This window comes from Sphaerodactylus townsendi, linkage group LG14 (assembly GCF_021028975.2).
Source record: "Sphaerodactylus townsendi isolate TG3544 linkage group LG14, MPM_Stown_v2.3, whole genome shotgun sequence".
NCBI lineage: Eukaryota > Metazoa > Chordata > Lepidosauria > Squamata > Sphaerodactylidae > Sphaerodactylus > Sphaerodactylus townsendi.
The window spans coordinates 43,324,969-43,347,819 of record NC_059438.1 but is presented as its reverse complement, the minus strand read 5'-3'; the positions used below and the strand labels follow the sequence as shown (position 1 = coordinate 43,347,819).

The 22,851-nt window shown below is 44.7% G+C and overlaps 1 protein-coding gene across 3 annotated transcripts in view; it reads left to right on the top strand.

Annotated features, from left to right (window-relative positions):
- The window catches only part of NFX1 (nuclear transcription factor, X-box binding 1), an 89,560-nt gene that overhangs the window by 48,217 nt on the left and 18,492 nt on the right, over nt 1-22,851 (top strand). For all 3 annotated transcript variants that reach the window (XM_048515182.1, XM_048515181.1, XM_048515180.1), the window contains 4 exons: nt 766-885; nt 2,263-2,342; nt 12,527-12,757; nt 14,685-14,758. In XM_048515182.1, the coding sequence (XP_048371139.1) occupies nt 766-885; nt 2,263-2,342; nt 12,527-12,757; nt 14,685-14,758 (505 nt within the window). The remainder of the gene's footprint in view (nt 1-765; nt 886-2,262; nt 2,343-12,526; nt 12,758-14,684; nt 14,759-22,851) is intronic.

Below are 22,851 nucleotides of genomic sequence, written 5' to 3'. Positions count from 1 at the left end.
TTGACCGCCTCTCCTGATTCAGATGGTACCCAAAGATAGACCTGAGTGCTAGCAAGCTGATGGCACTTTATTCCAATCTCCTGATAACCTCTCCCAGTGGCTTCATGTAGATATTAAAGAGCGTCAAAGACAAGATGGGCCCCTCAGGGACCCCACGAACGAGTACCTGTGGTATCAAACAGGAATCTCCCATGACTACTCTCTAGTACAGGTCTTGAGGTAGGAGCAGAACCGTCACAAAGCAGTGCCCCCAACTCTGTAGCCTTTCCAGGAGGATACCATTGATAATAGTATCAAAAGCCACAAGAGATCCAAGAAAACTAACAGGATCACACTGTTCTGGAAAGGTCATTTATTGCAACTAAGGTGGCTTCAGTTCCCTGGCCAGGCCTGTACCCAGATTGGGATGGATCTAGACTAGAGAATCAGTTTCTCCCAAGCCTGCCTACAGTTGAATGGCCACGATTCTAATATCTTGGCTAAAAAAAGGTATATTAGTCAGGAGCTACTTAACTGTTTCACAGCAGTGATTTTACTTAACTTTTGTATGCATGAGCTCCTCATTTTTCCCCTTCTCTTATCAAGGTTCTCTCTTCTTTGTTTCATTTATTCTAGTTTGTTAACATTATCTGGATTGTTTATTGTTACTGTATGTTTTGTTGTTTTTGTACTTTCATTTTATTTTAAGAGCTTTGCCTTAGAAAACTATTGATCCTTAAATTTGGTGGAAGGGCAGATTAATTTGTATTGGTTTTGTTCTTTCAGGTTTTGAGGAATTAACTTGCTATTGTGGCGAATCAATTATTTACCCTCCCATACCTTGTGGTACACGACCACCTGAGTGTAAAAATTCATGTACCAGACCTCATGAATGTGATCATCCAGGTAAAATTGACATTTAAACTGTAATTTTTGTAATTGCCAAACCGACATGGACAATTTATTATTTATTTATTTACCCTTTATTTATTTACCCTTTCTGGAGTATCTTGTAAAGAATACAGATGTATTGCTTTGAAGTTGTTCTAATTCTTATATGACGTTGTTCAAACCATTTTTTAAAAAAATCAAGCATTGACAATTAGATTGAGTTATTTATTTAAATTGAGTCAGTAATCTGACTTTTAATGTACTTTGAATTTTAATAGAAAATACTCTTGGATCCTTTATGCAAAGTTTCTGCATTCTATTGTTGATTGAAATATCAAGGCAATGGCTATTTGGTCAATTGTTCTTCTGAACAATATAACTTAAAATGAGATCAGAATAAATGAATATGGTTTTGTTTCCTATGTAGAACCATAGCATTGCATGCGCCCAGTGCATCATGCACCCCCCAGCCACTGCATATTAGTGTCATCTGTTTACAATGTGAGGTAGGCTGGCTCAGACCCCAGTTCAGTTCCTGTTCTGATAAACAGCCCTTCTCCATTGAGTTTTACCAGACAGAGAACCATTGGGACAATCACTTATTTTGGGACGATCATTTGTTGTAAATGACTTTTCTTGTTTCTCTGGAGTTTTCACTTTACATTGTAGCCCAGTTGAGCCTGACACTTATATCCTATGACTCCTGGCAAGGGATGTCTTTTTGCTTATTATAATTAGGGAGACCTGGGTGTACTTGTTCATTAGCTTCAGGAAGCCATGATACAGGAATGTGAATCTTGTACTATTTTAAGGTACTTGTTAAAGCAATTTTAAAAATAAGCTGGTTTGTGGTCTTAGCAGAACAGTCAGAAAAATATGAACCATGATGTTCTATTGAAGTGACTTAAGTTGGAAACTTGGTGTAGTGGTTAAAGTGTTGCATTGGGGCCTGGGAAACTCTGCCATCGAAACTTGCTGGGTGACTCCGGAACAGTCACACACTCTCAGTCTTGACTCTGGCAAGTGTTTGGATGGGACACCTCCAAGAAATGCCACGGGCATGACACTGAGGCAAATAATGGCAAACCACCTGTGAACACCTCTTTGTCTCTTGAGGGGTAAATCCCTATGTTAAAACCAGGTAATTTTATATCCAGATAAGTTATGGACTAGCACTATTTCCATCAGCTCTTCCAGGCATGGTTAATTGGCCATGCTGGCAGGGGCTGATGAGAATTGTAGTCCATAACATCTGGAGTGCCAAAGGTTCGCCACCACTGCCCTATGTGGTCTCCCTAAGACTGCTGTGACTTCATGGGTGGGTGGGTGGTATGGAAACCCATGCCTTACATTGTTGTTTAAAACCTATTCTGTTATGTTCTGTATCTTCAGTATATCATTCCTGTCACAATGAAGAGAAGTGTCCACCATGTACATACCTTGTTCAGAAGTGGTGTATGGGAAGGCATGAAGTAAGTCTATGTGTTTGCTTTTGAATTTCATAATGTACACATCACATTATAAATGTAAGATATTGTTTCTGCTGCATTGTCCTGCACATTGTACATGTAGATAACACTTTCTCAAAAAGGTCTGGAGGCAAAATGAGGCTATTTTCTTTATAAGAAACTAGCGGGCCCGGCCATGCGTTGCTGTGGCTGAGTCTGGTGAAGTGGAAAAGAAAGGGGGAAGCGAACGGTTCGAACATGTGTCATTGCACAATGATTGCAAGGGAGGGGCAAGGGGCCCCTCACTCCCCTCCCTCTCTCCCGTTCAACCCGGCCGGACATGTACACAACAGGAGGTGTGGAAACAGTATGGAAACCTGGCCGCACGCGAATGCGACGTTGTGTGAAAATTTCAAATCAATTGGTCCAGTAGTTTGGGAGATTACCTGTCAGCAGAAAAATGCACTGATAGATTTTATATATATACTAGCGGGCCCGGCCACGCGTTGCTATGGCAATTGTCCTTCTCATCACAGTCTGCAACCCACACAGATGTCCATTCAGGTCCAATGATCCCCAGCATAGCCTTTTGGGGTGGTCAAATGGAATCCCTCTTTCCCTTTTCAATGCACATCGTTATATGGTGCTGTCTTGTTTTTTTAGTATAAGGTAACCCTTTCCACTCCACAACGGAACTGTCCAGTGTGTGACTCCCACAGTCCATGAGGCTGGCTGACATGCACATTCCTGGCTTGGGTAAGGCAGAACTGGGGCAAGCAGGCTATCCCAGTCAGGCAGCAGAGGCAGGGTGGTGAGGCACACAGATCGAGGCCAGCTCCCTGGGTTCTTAAAGGGCCATGTGCAAAAGAAGCGGAGCCGGTAGTGTTGGTTTGCTCCCACCCCGCGGATTTTCTTAGAAGGAAAAGGCAAACTCCAGCTCGCTTTTAGTAAAAGAGAGCTGTGGCGAATATGGGTGAGGAAGTGGGTAAGTGGTGGTTGGATGTGAGGGAGGGCAGAGTGAGGTGTGTGAGGATGAGCTGGATGTGTATTGTGTGGTAGCAGTGGGTGAGGCACAGAGAGTGAAAGTTACCTACGTGTGAGGGGGGGAATCCCACCTGATGTCTCACACGGCAAAGCATGTATGTGTTTCACTTCCACTCGTATTACCTACCAGTATTACCTATTTACTGTTTTCACTGCTCATCTCTGCCCATCTGCACGAACATCCTAAGCCCTCAGGCCACAGACAGACAGGCTGCACAAACATTCTAAGGGTGACAGTTAAACACAGCCAGCTTCATGGTCTGGTGCTCCAGGAAAAGGACGTTTTACCTGGCTCAGGTATGGACTTTCAGTGATTTGAAGGTCTGATTACCTGCCTGCAACAGGGAGGGATGTCCTGTGAAAATTTGGGGGCGATCCGTCCAGCAGCTTCTGAGGGAGACTATCAGGGACAAACACACTGTTAGACTTTTATATATAGAGATAGACTAGTGTAGCAGTGTTTGTTATTTGGATCAGCATCTGTCTTAGAAATTTTGAAGCTGCTTCACAAATCTTCCAATGGCATTGGACCAGGTGAGCCAAATTGCTAGGAAATGATAAATTATTCACGTCACACCATAAGTTGAAAGGCTGTCTGCATGTTCAGAAATGGATGCTTCCTTAACAAAGACTGTGATAAGTTCAGAGGCAAAGGGGAAGAAAACTTTCCAGATCACATTAGTGAGCCATAAGCATGTAGTTTCCTGCTTGGTTCATGTATGATGTTGCGGTGTTTGGAAACTGAGCCCAGCCTTGAATTTGGGGTCATTCAAGCTGTATTTACAAGCTACACTTACAAATGAGATGTAACGAGTCTGTTGAAGAGTGATGAGAAAGCATCTTTCCTCAAGAGGTAAAATTGTAAGCTCATCTATCATTCTGCTTTGAGATTCTTGTGGTGTCTGATGGTCATATATACTTTTGATCCACATGTTGGGTCCCTCTCAGCTCATCAGCTTCTCTGTGGGTGCAGGCAAGTATTAGAGTATTATAATTTGATCTTTGGAAACCATACCTCTCTCCACTCAAGAGAGACTTGATATTGCTTGGTGACATTGGATGGATTACAAAGCCTTCCTCCAGCTGTGTTTACATCCCATTAAATGTGTGACTTGTAGAAGGCTGTAGGTAATTATTTTTGTTTATTTGTTATGGCAGGTTGGCTTTGGTGTATGAAAGGTGTCAGAATTTTTTTATCAGTTTATCAGACTTATAATAGACAAAGTGTTGATTTATTAGAGCAGCAAATGAGGTAGGTTGTGCCTAATTATAAAACCTCCAGCCACTTCTAGACGTGTTAGTGGGTATAAGGGCAGTCTATCAGAGGCCTGCCTGCCTGCCTGCCTGCCTGCCTGCCTGCCTCCCTCCCTTCCTTCCTTCCTTCCTTCCTTCCTTCCTTCCTTCCTTCCTTCCTTCCTTCCTTCCTTCCTTCCTTCCTTCCTTCCTTCCTTCCTTCCTTCCTTCCTTCCTTCCTTCCTTCCTTCCTTTTAGCCGCCCGTTCCATGGACTGGGAAAGAGGGACTTCTGAGACCTTGTTTAGAATCATCAACTTCTGTTCACAAACATTCTGGCACTTTGATCTGCGTGACTTTTTACGTATTTGGAGTTCTTTTCCAAGGAGGAAGTAAAATAATTTTGTGAAAAAATGTAGGAGCAAATTGCTTCTGAACTTGTGCAGAGTGCCCTTGTTTGAAAAGAATGCTTCCTTGCTTATCCAGAAATGTCTGTGGAATGTTGCCCTGCATCTCTTCTTCAGTGTCTTGGCAGTGGCCTCAACAGGTGCATTGCATGTGAGAGTGAGATGACAGCTAGTCCTCCTACTGACATGAACGCCTTGCAGTATCACTGACAGTGCCACATTCATGGTTCTTTTTATGCACCGGACAGCACATTGTTCATTTGTTTGTGGCCATAGGATGTAGAGATGTTCATTAAGCTAGTGATGCAGCTGCCATCTCTCACAAAGCTCTGAGTAGCTACCAATCCAAGAACTAACATCAGTGCCTGTGCAGCATCTCGTTTTCTTCAGAAGGCTCACTGTCCTACTCCTTAAATGCCTTCGTGCATAAGGTCATGTGGTTGGTTCAGTGTAGGGCTGGCTTTCCCTCTCTGAGTTTTCATGGATTTTATTTATTTCATAGCCTGCTCTTTTTCAGCTAAAGCCAGGCTCAGAGTGGCTTACGCATGTTATTGTAAAACATTCAACATATACAGTTTCAGTAAAACAATGTAACTATTAAACACAATAAAACACAATAAAACACGATTAAAACAATGAAGATGGTGACTGATCTAGTATCCAGGAGCCCCAATATAGGCTGAAATCCATCATCACCATGTCCCATCGTATATCTAATGTTTGACTATTGGGGCGGGGAAAAGGGGGTGCAGAAAAAGCTGGGAAGGAACCAAAATGAACCAAACATATAGACTGCCTCAACCGAAAGCCCAGTGGAACTTAAACTTAAACTCCAGTGTTCTTAAATTGCTTGGCAAGATTATTCCTTAGAAATCTGACCAACCATATCTGTGTATCAGCACTAGAGATGGTGATTTTAACAACAACAACAAGCCTTTATTGGCATAAAATAAACATACAAAATAAGCATACAAAATTTGCCCATTATTGCTCACAGTTATAGACACTGGCGCTAAAGTATATACATGGTCCTTCTGTAACTATAGAACATTCCTTCAACTAAGTTGACTCACTTGAACGTCATCGGATACTGACAGAAGCTAAAAGAATTACTGCTGGCTACATGTGTTCATAATACATAAACATTGATTAGTATCCATCTAGACTTACATCTATTATTTTCAGCAGAAATTTTGCTACATTCTCGCACACTGTGGGATCCATGTTGTTCAAAAGCATAGGTATCTTAAGAGCATCGGTTAGATTGTTATATAGAAATGGAATAAGTGCAGATTGCGACATTCTGATTTTTGCAAACCTTACACAATGAAAAAGGGTGTGATCGAGTGTCTCCACCTGACCCATATTGCATGGACATAGCCTCCTCTGTTTATCAATTTGTTGATATCTGCCATAAAGCAGCATAGAAGGCATTAGATTAAATCTGGCCAGCGTTAAAGCTCTTCTTAGTTTAGGGTTGGTGATCCAATGTAGATAATTGGCCATATGTCCTTGTTCGATTGGAATAAGCAAGGTCAGGGGGGAACACGTTTTCCTCGCAGCCGTTATCATATCCCGATATTCTTGTTCTATTTGCTTAGTTTTCAAGCAGCTATATGCTTTTGATAAGGAAAGAGGGACGAACGACTCTAATGAAAAACCAAGAGCGTTGATTTTTCCCTCAACTAGTTTCAGCCACCTAGAATTTGCATGGTCAGAAAGCATGAGGTGTAGCAAACTGGAATGATCCCGCAAATAGTGGATACGTAACCAATATCTGACAGTTCTCAGCCAGGCCATTGTAGCATGTGATATTTGCCCAAGTTCTAAACATAGGGCTGCATATGAAGCACAATTTGGTAAGCCCATAATTTTATGAAAGAAACGGGACTGGGCTGTGTTTATATTTTTGTTTACAGCTCCGATCCAAATTGGTGCTCCATAGAGGAGCTGAGAGCCGCATTTAGCATTGAACACCTTCAATGCGGATGGTATATACTGGTGGCCCAAAGTGAAAAAGAAACGCTGAATTGCTTGGGCACTGTTGTTAGCTGCAGCGAGTGCTAATTTCCTATGTACTGCCCATTTAAGGTTGCTGGTAAGAGTTATGCCCAAATATTTGAACTGGTTAACTTGTTCTATGGGTCTATTATTGATGGTCCATGTATGACTAGGGGGTCTTCTAGCGAAGACCATTATTTTAGTTTTCTCATAGTTAATTACCAGTTCGTTCCTCTTACGATATTCAGCACAGCAATTAAAGAGACGAGTGAGGCCAACTTTAGCGCGGGAAAGAAGAACGGTGTCGTCTGCATAAAGTAACGCGGGCACGTGTTTGTCGCTTAGTTTAGGAACATGCCCGTTGGCCTTCTGGAGGGTTGGCACTAGATCTCTAAGGAATATATTAAACAAAGTGGGAGCCAATGTACAGCCTTGTTTGACCCCTCTGGTTGTAATGATATTTTCTGTGAGCGGTCCTTTTGTTGCGGCTCTTATTCTACAGCTGGTGCAAGTGTATAGCTGTTTTATGAGAAACAGTAGTCTGGGGTCAATATGTAACGCCATCAATTTTCTCCACAGTAGGGCTCTAGATATGGAGTCAAATGCCCCTTTTAAATCCAAGAAAGCTGCAAAAAGTTTACGATTATTGTGAATTATACTTTTGTTAGCTAGGTGTGCTAAGACTGATACATGATCCAGTGTTGATTTATTTTTAGTGAATCCAATTTGCTCCGGTCCTATTACTTCTGCTTGCTTGACCCAATCTTCCACTCTCCGAAGGAGTAGTTTTGCATATAGTTTGCCAATTACAGATAAAAGGCTTATGGGACGATAGTTGGAAGGATTAGTAATATCACCCTTTTTGTAGATTGGGACAACTATAGACGCCAGCTACATCTTTGGGATGCAGCCCGTGCTATTTACATGGGTAAATAAGGAAGCCAAAGTTGTAGCCCACCACTCGGGTGAGGATTTAAGTATTTCTGTTATTATTGCATCTGGACCTGGGGCCTTACCACTTTTCAAACCACTAATTAGTATACTCACTTCTTGAGGATTAACCTCAGGCCAATCTGGTAACTCCTCTGGTATTGAAGTGGAATCAGGATATTCAGTTAGACTAGCATTGAAAAGATTAGAAAAATAGCAGAACCATCGGTCTAGTGAAATATGGGGCAACTGGATACTGCAAGTTTGGGCCCTTCTATTTATGATCTGCCAGAATTGCTTAATGTTATTTGTTAAAGTGGCTTGATATAGTTGTTCTCACTGCTGTTCGAATTGATTTTTTCGTTTCCATTGTACCATGATTTGAAAATTCTTTTTCAGTTGGGTTATATTGCTGAGTAGCTTTTCCTCACCTGTGCCTTGGTAACTTCTATATAATGATCGTATTAGGTTGTTAAATTCAATACAGTAGTGATCAAACCATTCTCTGTGACCATTTACAGCCTTGGATTTGGTCGATGAGACAGCTTGAAGTTCCCCTGCTAAATTTAAAACTAGTTGTTCAAAGTGATGTATTCCACGTTCTGGTGTGTCAGCCTGTAGTATATTCTCTTTTAATTTATTAAATGTAGAAGAGTTAAGTAGTGTTTCTGTGGCAGCTGCCACCTGAGGTGACCATGTTATTTTCTGATGTCTAAAGTTAGTGTGGTCCTCTGTATCAATCTTTACCTCGAATGAAAAAGTTACATTGAGTGGAAGATGATCACTTAACAATAAGTCCCCAACGCTAAAAGATGTGACACACTGGTGTAGATAGGGAGATATTAAGATGTAGTCAATCACGCTAACACCGAGCGGGTTTACCAAGGTAAAGCAATCTGCATTCCTATAATACTTTAGGCCATTTAACCATAATTTGTTAAATTTGATGGCAAATTTGATTAACTGAATTCCTGCCGCATTCACGTGAGAGTTCTTTGAGGAGCGAAGAGCTGGGCTTAGAAGAAGCTGTACGAGATCGTCCTCCTGATCCAAATGGGCCAAAGTGATAGAAAGATCCGTACCTACTCTGGCGTTAAAATCTCCTACCAGGATCACCTCTGTAGACGGATATTTATTTTCTCAGTTTTCTACAAATGATGATATCCTGCTCCATGTGTTGAGTAAGGAATCTCGTGTCAATCCAGCAGGAATATACAAGTTCACTATAATCTTGGATAGAGCTTCCCCCTCTACCAAAATAGCCTGTGCAGGAGGGGGACATGAGTCAAGAGGAGTTGCTTTGATGCTGTTGGCTACAAATAGTGAAAGTCCTCCAGAATAACGACCAAACTTAGATACTCTTGTAGCAGGAAGAGAATATTGTTGATAGCCATTTAAGGCAAACTCTGAATTGGACCAAGTTTCTTGTAGGGCTATAAACGTGAATTTTTGTAAATAAGTAAGGAAATCGAGATTATCGCATTTCTTGAACCATCCGGCTATATTCCTCGAGATGAGGGAAATCACATCTATTCTCTGACTTGGGTTTGAGGATACTTCCCCCCAAGCTGTGTTGGTCCCAGACTGTCTGAGAGATTTTGATAAGGATTGGCGTCACTGAGGGTGGTCTGTGGTTGTAATTTCGTGGTAATCTTGGACCACACATCCATTACCTTGTAGCCTAATCGGATCTGGCATGGAGGTATATGTATCTGAAGCCTTGAGAATAGTCAGTTACAATCTCTTTGGTGGAACTTGGCTGAGTTGTATTATCCAAGGAGCTCTTAAATGCATGTATTTCAATCGGTACTTGGATGGAAGTACCAGAGGATCCGTTACTATCTATAGCCTGATCCGCCTTTTGGGACGTAGTAACCTCCTTAGATAAAGGGATGCTGATGTTCAGGAGGGCTTCCGTTGATTGAAGTGGGATCATCTTCAGCTCTTTAAGTTCCTCGAACCAAGATTTCTTTGGAGTTTTTGAGAGAGTATCTTTACCCAGTACGTTTGTGGACCTGAGATCTACCTCCCAATGTAAGAAGGGAGTTTGATGGTATACATTCTCAGGTGCTAGAGGGGTAGCCGCCTGGATAGATGTTGGAGTAAGATCAGTATTCGTTGAGGAGCAGTATGTTTCATCATAAGCTGCTGTGGGTGGTTTCGGCACAGGCTCTGGCATTATAATAGGGTGGTCCGTGTTCTTTGTGAGGTGCATCTTCAGGGCCTTTGTAGTAGGGCTGGTTGAATAAGGGTTGCCTTTAGCCTGACAGGCAGATGGATGCTCTAACTCCATGGCCTCTTCCGCTAGTTGTTCAATACTCCTCCATTCGTCTGTCAAACTCTCAATTGCTGAAACTGCAGAGGGGCCATTGTTAGTAGGCATGGGGAACTCCGTCAGTACAGGCGAAATGGAAGCTCTCACCTTTCCTGGTACTTTCTTGTCGTGTTGATTGATTACAAGCTTGTTCACTGTGTAATTTTTAAAGACCCTCCCTGGAAATACGTTGTAACTTCTGGCAAGATAATCTCTCTTCCTGAGCAAGAGTGTAGGACAAGCAGAGGAATCAAAATTTAAAATCATTCTATAAAACCCACCTTGATGGGGCAAGCGTTCGAAGGAATTTAACTGAACTCTTCCAGGCTTGCAGTTCAGCATCTTACTGATTGAGTTGCGAATGCCACGCAATGAGTCCCAATTGCCCACATTTATATTAATGTCCTTTATCATTAATTCCACTTGGCTTTTCTGTATGGACAAGGTGGAAGAAAAAGTGTCTGGATTTGGGAATAGAAAAGTCTTAGCTTGGTCAAATCCCGGTCTGCATTCCTGAGAAGCAGTCTTTTTGGAAAAGTTGGAATGTTCAATGCAGTTTGAGGAACATAAGGCTTCCAGCTTGTCATTAATTGAAGCAAAGTTTATTAAAAGTAGCTTGAATGTTTTGGAAATTAAAAAAGCCTTCTTTGCTAAAAGTTCAAGAATAAAAGCCTCTCCCCCAGCCATTGGCCCCTTGCCGCTGTTATTGCAGTGCTTATCAGCCAAAGGGACTGCTGAAACAACATCTTCCCCCTTCTCCCTTGCAATTAAAGGAGTCTCCTCCAGCCCAGCCGGAGACAAAACACACTCATCCAATGCCGTAAACCTATTGGAAAGCTTGAGTAGATTGAAAATTAGTGTAAGCATCCAGTTTTGTCTGTTTACAGGCTTTCTGACTTGTCTTTGGGTGTATGTCTGGATCAGAGCGGATTCGCTTTCGCATTCTCCTCATCTCCATTACGGTGGTAGATAGCGGGGCGTGGGTCCGATGTTATCCTTGCCCAAACAAACACTGTTTCTGGAGTCCGGCTGCATATACCATCAAAAAAAAGGATTGTCCGGAAACCTCTAGTGCCACAGCTGTGTCCAAAATACGATAAGGTAGAAAAGGGAGGCAGGAAATCATTAAAAGCTGAATCGAGATGGTGATTTGGTAAACCTGAGTCACCCCCAAGACCTGGAAAACCCTTATTGAGTTGTTCCGGCTTTTAATTTACTGGAAAAAACTGAGTCAAATAGCCTGGAAACCGATAAAGCATCATTTGACTTTATCAGCTTTTGGAGTGGGTGGGGAGTGATAACTAACTGAATGCTGTTCTTGGCTCAGTGTTCAATTCTTCCCATCCTCACTGCTTCCCAAGTCCTCTGGGGCTTGGGAAATGGTGGCAAGGAGAGAACGGAATGCTGTGCTTGGCTCAGCCCAGGCAGCACTCAGCCCAGGGCAGATCTCCCCGCCACAGCTTCTCACACCCCTTTGGATTTAAAAGGCTGCAGGGGGGAGAACTGAATTTTTTTTGTGTTTGGGTTTTTAAACCCCAAAATCAGCAAAGAAAAAGCTGATGGGCTTTACCAAAAAAATTCCAAGTTTTTAAAACTACCCAAAATTTACTAATAAAAATTACTGATTCTCACTCCTAATTGACACACACATCTGCAAATCACGGGAAAATGCGCTGGTGCTAAGAACAGTTTTTTGTTGTATCTACCGCATGCTGAATTTGAAAACCACCTGATGTTGAAAATTGGCTTTGCATAGGTTCCTCATGTATCTTCTGGCATACACAGATATCTGTCTGATCGCTTAAAATTGGTATTACAAAACCATTCAGAAGTAGAGATCATTGCTTTTAGAGAGCCAGCGTGGTGTAGGAGTTAGGAGCAATGGCCTCTAATCTGGAGAACTGGGTTTTTATTTCCCACATGAATCTAAGCTGGTGGAAAACAAAAGTTTGTTTCCCCTCTCCTCCACAAGCAGCTTGCTGGGTGATTTTGGGTCATTCACAGTTCTTTCAAAACTCAGCCCCCCCCCCCCATCTCACAAGGTACCTGTTGTGGCGAGGTGAAGGGGAGGTGATTGTAAGCCTCTTTGAGACTCCTTATAGGCAGAGAAAAGCAGGGTATGAAAACCAACTCTTCTTCTTTATGCAATTATTTGTAAAAAAAGTCACTTCACAGGGGCCTTCTGAATGGATGCCGTGGAGACAGTACCTCTGCTTTTTAAGTATCCCATTGGTAATGGATGTGAACTGATTCTGTTCATTTTCTCTTCCTCTGGTTCAGTTGCGCAACAATATTCCTTGTTACCTCACTGACATCTCCTGTGGCCTTCCCTGTGATCGAATGTTAAAGTGTGGCATGCACAAATGTAAACGGATCTGCCACAAGGCGGAATGCCTCATCGACGAAGAGTGCCGGCAGCCGTGCACCATTCTGAGGCTTCACTGCAATCACCCCTGCATGTCCCCCTGCCACCCGTCTTTACCTTGTCCTACAACGTCTTGTAGTACAAAGGTAGGTCCCTCTCATGAAGCAAGGATCAAGCTTTGACCTAAAACTATCTCTTTAAAATCCTATTTGAAACTCCATTCAAGCTGGTATATACAGATGATATTGAATATTTTCATGAAGCATTATTCTTTGCTCATGACCTCACAAACTGTAAAAAGCTGAATTTAAGTAATCTTTGTCCCAGAAGTTTATGTAAAACTTGTGTTCCATACTGATCCTCACAGGTTTGCTTTCGTGGTTTTTAAGTTGCCATTCTGGTCCAAATCTTGTATGGATTATTCCCTTCCCCCTGCCCCCCCATTCCACCGTTAGAATCATAGAGTTGGAAGAGACCGCAAGGGCCATCAAGTCCAACCTCCTGCCATGCAGGAACACACAATCAAAGCACTCCCGACATATGATCATCCATACAACGTACATTCAAGTTTTGGGCCAGGATTTGTTTTAATCGAGATGAACTGGGCTATACATCCCAGGGACGCTCCATCCTCCACACAACCCAGTGGTGGGTTAAAATCGAAGCCAAACTTAATGAGTTGGGCATTTCCTTGGAGGACCTGCTAATGTTAACAGAGCAGGAGGTATACGGGGCTATCAAGAAGAGACTTTTTGATAGAGAGTTTCAACAGATGCTAGAGGAAGCGAATTACAACCTGTTCCCCGATCTCTCTGGGAATACCTGTGGATAGATTAATTGTAGCCTGGTACCTTTATCTCCTGGTTGAGGCCCGGTGGCGCAGAGCAATCACCTTAGCTAGGTGTAATGCCCTGCCTTCTTCCTTTAGCCTTGGACGCCACCTTGGAATCCCACATAAAGAAAGGAAATGCCCGTGTGGCATGGGTTCTGTGGAAACAGTATCTCATATGCTGTTGAATTGTCCTTTTTATGAGATAGGTAGGAAGAAGCACATAATCCCCTTCCTGCATGGAAGTGAAGGCATTACAGATAAACAGAAGGTTATATATCTTTTAAACAGCCACAACTACGAGCTGTTGGAAGCGGTGGCTAAATTTTTTAATGGTGTTATTTTAACTCGTCAAAAGTTGTAAAGGCTGTTATTATCTTGCTAAGTCAATCTTAAACTATTTATATGCCATTAAAGGTATCCGAAATCGAAATATGATCATCCAGTCTCTGTTTAAAAACCTCCAAAGAAGGAGACTCCACCACTCTCCGAGGCAGTGAATTCCACTGTCGAACAGCCCTGACAATCAGTCAGAAAGTTCTTCCTAATGTTTAGGTGGAATCGCTTTTCCTTCACCTTGAATCCATTACTCCGTGTCCTAATCTCTGAGGCAGCAGAAAACAAGCTTGCTCTCTCTTTGACATGGCATCCCTTTAAATATTTAAACATAGCTATCATGTCTCCCCCTTAACCTAAACTTCACCAGACTTAACACCCCCAGCTCCTTAAGTGTTGTGGATTCCCCAGAAGCCAGCCAGGCTTCCTCAGATGAGGAATCCTGGCATGATGACCCAGCTTCATCAGAGTCTCAGCTGGCTGAATCTCCAGAGCCACAGTTGATTGAGTCCCATGAGCAGCCAGAAGTCACACAGGTGGAGGACAGTGCTGGTCCAAGCCAAGAGCAAGAAGACAGGGCAGACAGTCCTCCCGGCTCACCTGGTTCCGTGAGGCAGCTCAGACATCAGGGCCGACAGCTCTGATCTCCACTTGCCGCTGATGACTGTGGTAAAAGCCAACACCTTCCATCCATCTTACCTTCCCTCTACCCTATTCTGCCCTGTCATAGTGTTGTGCTGAGTTTTAATCATCCTCTGTTTTAGGATTATGAATTACTGGTTTTAATTTGATTGGATTGTATTTATTGTTTTATATGATGGAAATCTCTCTGAGCCCAAAAGTGGAAGAGTGGTATACAAAAATAATAAGTAAATAAAGTATTTAGTTATCTTTGCTTGGCAAAACAGGTTGAACTTCAGTGCGAATGTGGAAGAAGAAAGGAGACAATGGTTTGTTTGGAAGCATCTAGTGTGTATCAAAGGTATGTAGTGATTTTGTAAGGAATTCCATAGAAGCAGAAATAAAAGGCTTTTTGGTGTAAAAGACCGTTTATTCAGACATCCTAGAAAGCTCACGTACACGACGTGGCAGGAATAAAGTCTCCCGCCAGAAGCACAGGTTATAACTCTTGTCCATCATCCCATTTCCGGGTTTCTCATGGCAGAACCCGGAGAGTTCATCATCTCCGAAGAGATAAGGCCTCCACCAGAGTCTCCGCCGCAGATGCTGGCCCATCGCCCGGGTTATGGAATTCAGTCAAGGCCAAGCGGCTGTTCTGAACATCAACACCATTGAATCTCCTTTACACCTCTGCCTCCCCTAAGAAAAAAAACTTCTCCCCCAGGTTTGTGCGAAAGGTGTGATTGGAAAAGCAGAAATGAGGGCAGGGCGTCAATATTTTCTGAGTGAGACCCATTGATTATAAATTCCAGAGTGAATATCCCACCCAAGAGACTAAATATTGCAAGCGCTATGATTAAAAACGAGCAGTCCAGGATGGCGCTAATTTCAGTAATGCTTGTGATTAATAATTATAAGTCGGCGGGGGGTCTCTCTCCGGGCTGGTTACGCGCTGTAGGCATCGGAAACGGGAGCCTCCTTGAGCAAACTGGAATGAAAGAGACAGGATGGATATTACTTAGGAGAATTAGGCAAAGCTCTTAATCGGGGCAGTGACATCATTAACTCACTTTAGTAATCTTTAAAAGGTCCTTACCTAATCTTTGCCCAGCTTTGGAAAATTTATGCAATGCCTCCTTGGAGATTCTTTTGGTAGACAAATATACCTAGAAGCTACCACACGCAAAGGGAATCTAACGGGTTAGCTTGTCCGCTTGGAAAGTTTTGGGAATCTTTAGCCTGCTGTAAAGGCGATTGTCTGGACCGCTTCCACCCTCGCCAGAGATGAAATCCACTGTTGGAACTCTGAGGATTCAACGCCTCTGCAGGTAGTTGCGCAACGGAGGGAAGGACCGACCAGACACAATTTCAAGGGGTTTTTTTTGTACTGCTATGAACCGCGATTATTGTAGGCGATTCTGCAAACGGAATTAACTCGCGACTCAGTTGTCTTGGTGATAGTTGGTGTAACAACGTAAATATTGTTCCAGGGTTCTGTTCGTTCTTCCGACTCACCGGCCACTTTGAACGCGGGTAGGGCTGCATTGCCGGGCGGCCCCCAACAAGCCCAGGAAAGCTTTCCAGAACTTTGAAATGAATTGGGGCCCATGGGTCAGAGACCAATCTTAACGGGCGGAGTGGAGACGATAAATATGCTGAATGAACAGACGCTACCAACTTAGGAGCCGGGGATGAAGCACATGGGATGAAATGGGCTTGCATGGAAAATAAGTCCACCACCACCCACAAGACCGCGGTTGCCTTGACTTTCTGGCAAATCCGTAATAAAATCCATGGAGATGACTTCCCAGGCTGGAGGCCACCGGGAGAGGCTTCAACAGACCATGGGGTTTTCCCGAACGGATTTGGCTCTCGCGACAAACAGAGCAACCTTTGGATATATGCCTCAATGTCTTTATACATCGCCAAGCACTACCAAAATTGATGGCGGCCAAATGCAGAGTTCTTAAGGAAGCCAAAATGTCCAGCCGAAGGGCATCATGACAGGCCTCGAGAACCTGCTTACGGATGGGGAGACGCATTCAAATAACTGGCTTCCAAACACCATTCTCCAGGTGCATGCAATTGGGAGTCACCTTCCTCCGCTGGTGGCTCAAGCAAGAGTCTCCGGCCTCGAAGTTCTCGTGAGGGAAAGGAGAGATCAGGCTGGGAATGGGTGGAGAAGGAGGAGGACGCCTGAGATCGGAAAAGTGACAGCCAGCCCCAATTGGGAGGGGAGAGAACAGTGCGCCGGGATATCCTGTAGCTCCACCCTCCCCGGCAGGTATGAGTGCATCAGCCAGTTTATTGGTTTTCTCCGGGAAAAAAGTGGACAGTGAAAGAGAACGATGAAAAGAAATCGCCCAACGGAGTTGTTTCTATGGACATCTTGAGGGGGGGGTGGAAAGGGCGCCAAGTTCTTGTGATCCGACCCAAACTTGAAAGGTGTTTAGCCCTCCAGCCAGTGGTGGCGCTCAACTGAGAGCGCTTACTTTGATGGCCGCAGTCTCTTTATCCCCTACAGTCCAGTTGAGCTCACCGAGAATTTTTTTTTGATAAATAAGCACACGGCACGAAGCCTATCATCTTTATTTCTCTGCAACAGGGTCAGCATCTGCTTTTGTCCGAGGCATCCACGCGAACCACAAAAGGAAGATCTGGGTCAGGGTGTTTTAGGATAGGTTCTGCAGTAAAAGCCGATTTTAAATGTTGAAAGGCTGTCTGACATTCTTAGACCAAGAAAGAGGGCCCCGGCTTGGCAGCTTGTGGTCTTTACCCTTAGTGCGAAGAGGTCTGTGGAGTGGGAGAGTCAGTTCAGCTTAATTGGGGTATAAAGTCACGATAGAAATTAGCAAACCCTAGAAAGACTGGAGTTCCTTCCGATTGGTAGGGCAGGCCATTGGAGGACTGCTTCAATCTTAGTAGGTCCATTTTAGCCCTCGAAGAGATCCGGGTAACCCAAATAGTCGATGGAGGATTGGTGAAAACAACATTTAGAAAGTTTTGCAAAGAGGGAGTTGTTGAGCAAGCCGCTTAATACTTCCCGCATTCAAGGCTTCATGCTCCTCCATGGTTTGTGAATAAATTAAAACATCATCTAAGTACACCACTACTCCCTTGTATAATAATAAATCATGTAGAACTTTCGTTGATGAGGGCCATAAAAGTTCGGGGCCCCACTTAACCCGAATGGCATTATTAAGTATTCATACTGTCCAAATTTTGTGTTAAATGCAGCTTCAAATGTTCATAGCCTTCCTCGCAATCCTGGACTTGTAAGCTTCTTAAGTCCAACTTAGTAAAAAATAATGCCCCTGCTCCAATGCATCTAAAAGATCCTTGATTAAAAGGCAAAGGGTATTTATTGGACAGGGTAGAACCGCATTGAGTCCTCGGTAATCCGCTAAGCACAGAGCCTTAAAGACCCGGCCTTTTTTTAACAAATAATACAGGAGCAGCATGTGTGTGTTTGGTAGCTCGTCAGATGAACCCGCGAAAGGTTCTTGTCTAAGAAGGCACGGGGTTCCTTCTCCTCATTGGGACTCGGCGCGGTAGATTCTACCCTTGGGCAGTTGAGCCCTGGCTGTAATACGACTTTTGCAGTCAGTGTCTCTCATGGGGTGGCAATTGATCGCATTCTTGTTCTGAAATACTCTGGCTAAATCTTGGTAAGCCGGTGGAATGCCGGTAGATTCGGGAGCAACTGGAGCATGCACCGCTGACGAAGCCAGGGGGTGTGGGTCATTAGGAGGTGAGTTTTCCCAATTCATGTGTTCTCCTACAGGGAGGGCTCTCACAGTGAATTCCTAAGATCCGTTCTTTCCAGTCGAATTTTGGGTCTCATGCAACAACAACCATGGCATACGCGCCCAGGACTATGGAGAGTGCTTGGCCACTGGAGCCAAGAATAAACACTAATTTCTCTCCAATGGTCAGCGCAGAGCGAGGAGGACCGGGTTGGCGCTTTTGAACTGGGCCGTCCTTCGCCCCGAGAGGGCTGCCGCCCATTTGGGTGAAGCGGTATGGAGCTTAGCTTAGGGGACTGGCCTAGTCCAAGTTCCTCCGCCACTTGGGGGGCGCAAGATAAGCAATAGGAGCAATCTAGAATCTACTAAGGAGCTGGAGGCTATGATCACGAAAGTGTGCTTATGAAGGGTTGGCCAGAATCAGCTTTTGATCGTGAATGTGGGAGCTTGCACCTTCACTCACCGTGATCCGGAGTCGAACTCCATATCCATGGGGGGTATTGAGAGAGGCAAAGTCAAACGCTGCTTCCCCCCTCCCTTCTGTCAGCTTCACGGTAATCAGCTTTAGACGAGCCCGCTGGGCGGTATGCCCGATTTACGGTGGTTCAACTGGCAGATGGGGTGCGGCTGTGAGCTCGGAGCTGTTGGCTTCTGTTTTTTTCGGGCAGTTGGCAGCTAGATGACCCGTCCTCGCGTAGTAAAGACACAACCCTAAACGGGCGACGGGCGCCGGAGGTGGTTTCCTTCAGTAGAGGCTGCTACGGCTTAACTGCGCGAGAGTCGCCGCTGATTGGTCGCGAGCGGGCGGTTTTGGGCGTGGGCAGCCCCCCCGCGCCGGAAGCGTAATCCAAACGAAAGATCGCCACTTGAGATCCTAATTCAGTCCATTCAGCAATAGTCGCGGATCCGAATAATAAATGCGAACACCGTTTAGTTTGCCGTCGACGAATGCATCCGGTAGAAGTATTCACATTTCCGCGACGCGCTCAGGCCACTCAGGAGGGAGTCGAAAGCAGCCGCCGAGACGCATCGCAATTCACGGGCACCCGCAATTGAGGAAGGCCGCTGCCTTTGCTGGAATAGGATTTTGATGAATAGCGCGATGGCTTCCATTTTTCAGCAATCCCGGATCTTGGAAGCGAGTTTGTTCCTTAAGGCTTGGAGATGAACGCAGGCACCGCGATGTCGAGTATCACCTCCCCTTCGCAGGTCAAAAAAGAGTCACAAAACCAGTCGGGTTGCCGCTTCCATCCAACATGACAGAACCGACATGTCCCGGTGATTTTTCGCCGCTCAGACCGGCAATACAAATCGGCCATAGTCCTCCATGTGGAGCATCGAAAGTTCGCAGGATGAAGTAGGGGAGTTTGGAAGCAGTCCCATCGGAAGCGTGGCAGGTATTGGAGGTCTAGTAATATCCTCTCTCCATCGGCCCTCGGCCAGCTGGGGCCAGCGGTTAAAGCAGGTTGAGGCGGGCGGGCGCAGGGAGAACTGAATCGGTGGAGGTGGGGGCACTAACGCCCGGCCGCTGGTGCTTTCGGGTGGGAGCAGGTCTTTGAAAGGTGATAGCGAATCTGTGGTAGCAGGACCCAGAAGTTATTAAGCCTCTGTCGTCATGCTATTACCAGTAACGCGAGAACCCTGCTTGGGGCATCTTGTCCTGTTGCTTCTTCAGCTCCTTTCAAAGGCGCTAATTCTCTTTCGCTTGCAGTCAAGGCATCTTGAATGGCATGCAAAGCTGCGTTCTCTCATTCCAGCTCTGGCCAGTTCGCCTCATTGAATATTGCAGTTGTCTACACTTTATGCGCCGCGCATGGCCTAGCAACGCTTTCGCTGCTGACAGCTCTAAGTCCAAAGCGCTTGGAGTGTTCCAAGACCTTATCATGGACCGATAGATTCTGGCGTGTATAGCCGCCGCTAGTAACGCCTTTAGCACGGTCCACCCAGTTGGATTTCTTGCGCTGCTTTGTTCCCGTCCTTTGCAGGTTTTCACGCTTCTTGTTGCAGTTGCTCCCGTTCCCCTTCCCTCCCATAGCGCTGATGCTCACGGGCCCACATGCTTCCTGGGCATCTCGCAGTCGGCCCACTTCCTCATCCCAACTCTCTTTTGGACGGGAGGGGAAATAGGTCCGATGGGAAGGCAGGCTTTCTTGATTCCTCCTCATCGGAATGCAGCACCTCGCGTGTCCACCGGGCGACTCCGATCGGGTGCTCTCAGGTGCAGCTGCTTGATCCGGGGATCTGGGGGGTCCGGGATGTCGAGGAGCTGGTCGCGGATTCCTCCTAACTCGAGCATATAGTCCCGCTCTAACGGTAAATTTAGGACGGGCCCCAGTGCTATGCCACGGTGGATTCTTGGGTGCATCACCAAAATACGAGTCCAGGAATCGCTCATCGGACCTCCTGGGTTGCCGCGATGAAAAGTGGTTTCAGGCTCCATCTCCCCTCCGCGTGACAGGTTGCATCTGAGGTTTGAAATAACTACACGGAAACGGTAGGGTATCCAGTCCACGAGGCTACCGATCCATAGACAATAGCTTCCAAACGCACTCATGCAAGTCCACATGATCGCTTCGCCCCTCATCCCAATCCGGAGTAAGGGAAGCACTTCCGTATAATATCTTAGGAACGAGGAAAGAGTTACCAGCGCATCCGCTTCTCCGCCGGTTCTCTCCAATCCAGAAGGGAAAGCTTCGGAGCCCTCTTTGGGGGCTACCGCACCTTCCACAGGTTCAGAAATATTCAACCTCTCCATGCCGAGACACCAGAGGTCCGTTACACTGGGAAGATAGGTGAACTAGGATTCCTGCCACAATGTAAGGAATTCCATAGAAGCAGAAATAAAAGGCTTTTTGGTGTAAAAGACCGTTTATTCAGACATCCTAGAAAGCTCACGTACACGACGTGGCAGGAATAAAGTCTCCCGCCAGAAGCACAGGTTATAACTCTGTCCATCCCATCCCCGTTTCTCATATGGAACGGAGTTCTCTATCTCCCAAGAGATAAAGGCCTCCACTAGAGTCTCCACTGCAGATGCTGGCCCATCGGCCCGGTTATGGAAATTCGAATGTCATTAAGCGGCTGTTCTGAACATCAACACCATTGAATCCTTTACAGATTTTTGTAAACAGTCTTCTGGTCACTGATTAGCTGTAATGATATCAGTTTTTTGTCTATGATTAGAATGCAGTAACATTTATATCCACTGTCCTCTAAAAGAAATTGTGCTTCCTTGAACATTCTGCACTATGTGAAGTGTTCTTATGATGCTATAGGATGTAGCCGTACAATGAATAGTTCCTTTAATGAGACATTCTCAGAGTTTCTTTCCACGCCTTCCAGTAGGCTAAAGATCTAGTTCTGTGTTACTTGTTAATGTCTGACTGTACTGGGGAAAGTAACCATCACTCCAAACCCTATTGAACAGAAAACATTAAAAATATTTAGACTTGGACTATTTTTGCATTCTTCATTTTAAAAAAAATCTCATATGGCGTCATTTACATTCTTATTCACAACCAACAGTTAATCTGAAGTCCATCTATGGAATGGTTTCCGATGGGAACCTTTATGTACCACTGTACATTAGTTTAAGAGTATATCTGTTCGAACTAACAAGTATAACTATTAAATATGTATTATCTGATGTTTTTGACTATCTATGAATTTTCTTCTCCAGCTGCATATTCGGAATATCAGAGTAAAATTGTTAGACTTCATTTGACAAATCTGACAGGAAAGCAAGATGACATTTTAGTAAGGCTGATTTGGCACTGAGGCATTTAATGCCTGAATTGAGTGTCAGTTAATTTTTTCCCAATGGCAGAGGCTATACCCAAGGACGTAGGTAAGGGGGGGGGGGTGTTTCTCGGGTTCAACCCCCTCCCCATTGCATGTCCGAAGCTCCTCTTGGCTGTAGGATTTTTTTTTTAATTTTAAAGTGTTTTTTTCGGTTTTTTGGCCTGCAGAGTGCGGTTTTTTTAGTCTAGCAGCACCAAAATTTTAGGCTATTGTCAGGTGACACTCCTGATAATACCTGCCAGGTTTGTTGAAGTTTGGTTCAGGGGGTCCAAAGTTATGGACCCCCAAAGGGGGTGCCCCATCCCCCATTGTTTCCAGTGGGAGCTAATAGTAGATGGGGCTACCCTTTTGAGGGTCCGTATCTTTGGACCCCCTGAATAAAACTTCACTAAACCTGGCAGGTATTATCAGGATAGTCTCCTGCTGACACCACCCAGGTTTGGTGAAGGTTGGTTCAGGGGGTCCAAAGTTATGTTTCCAATGGGAGCTAATAGAAGATGGGGGCTACACCTTTGAAGGTCCATAACTTTGGACTCCCTGAACCAAACTTCACCGAACCTGGGTGGTATCAGCAGGAGAATCTAAAGATACCCTGAAAGTTTGGTGCTGCTAGCTTAACAATTGTATCCCTGACAGCAGGCACCCTCCAAATTTCCCCAGATTCTCCTTTTAAATCCACCCCCTTTGGCATAGATTTAAAGGGTGAATCTGGGGCCCCCAGATTAAACATTGAAAGTGATACTGTTTCAGGGTGGGGGATAATCCACCCCAAAACAGCATCACTTTCAATGTTGTTTTAACTGGGGACCCCAGATTCTCCCTTTAAGATGGATTTAAAAGGAGAATCTGGGCTCTCTAATTTAAACACCATTGAAAGTGATGCTGTTTGGGGGTGGATTCCAGCATC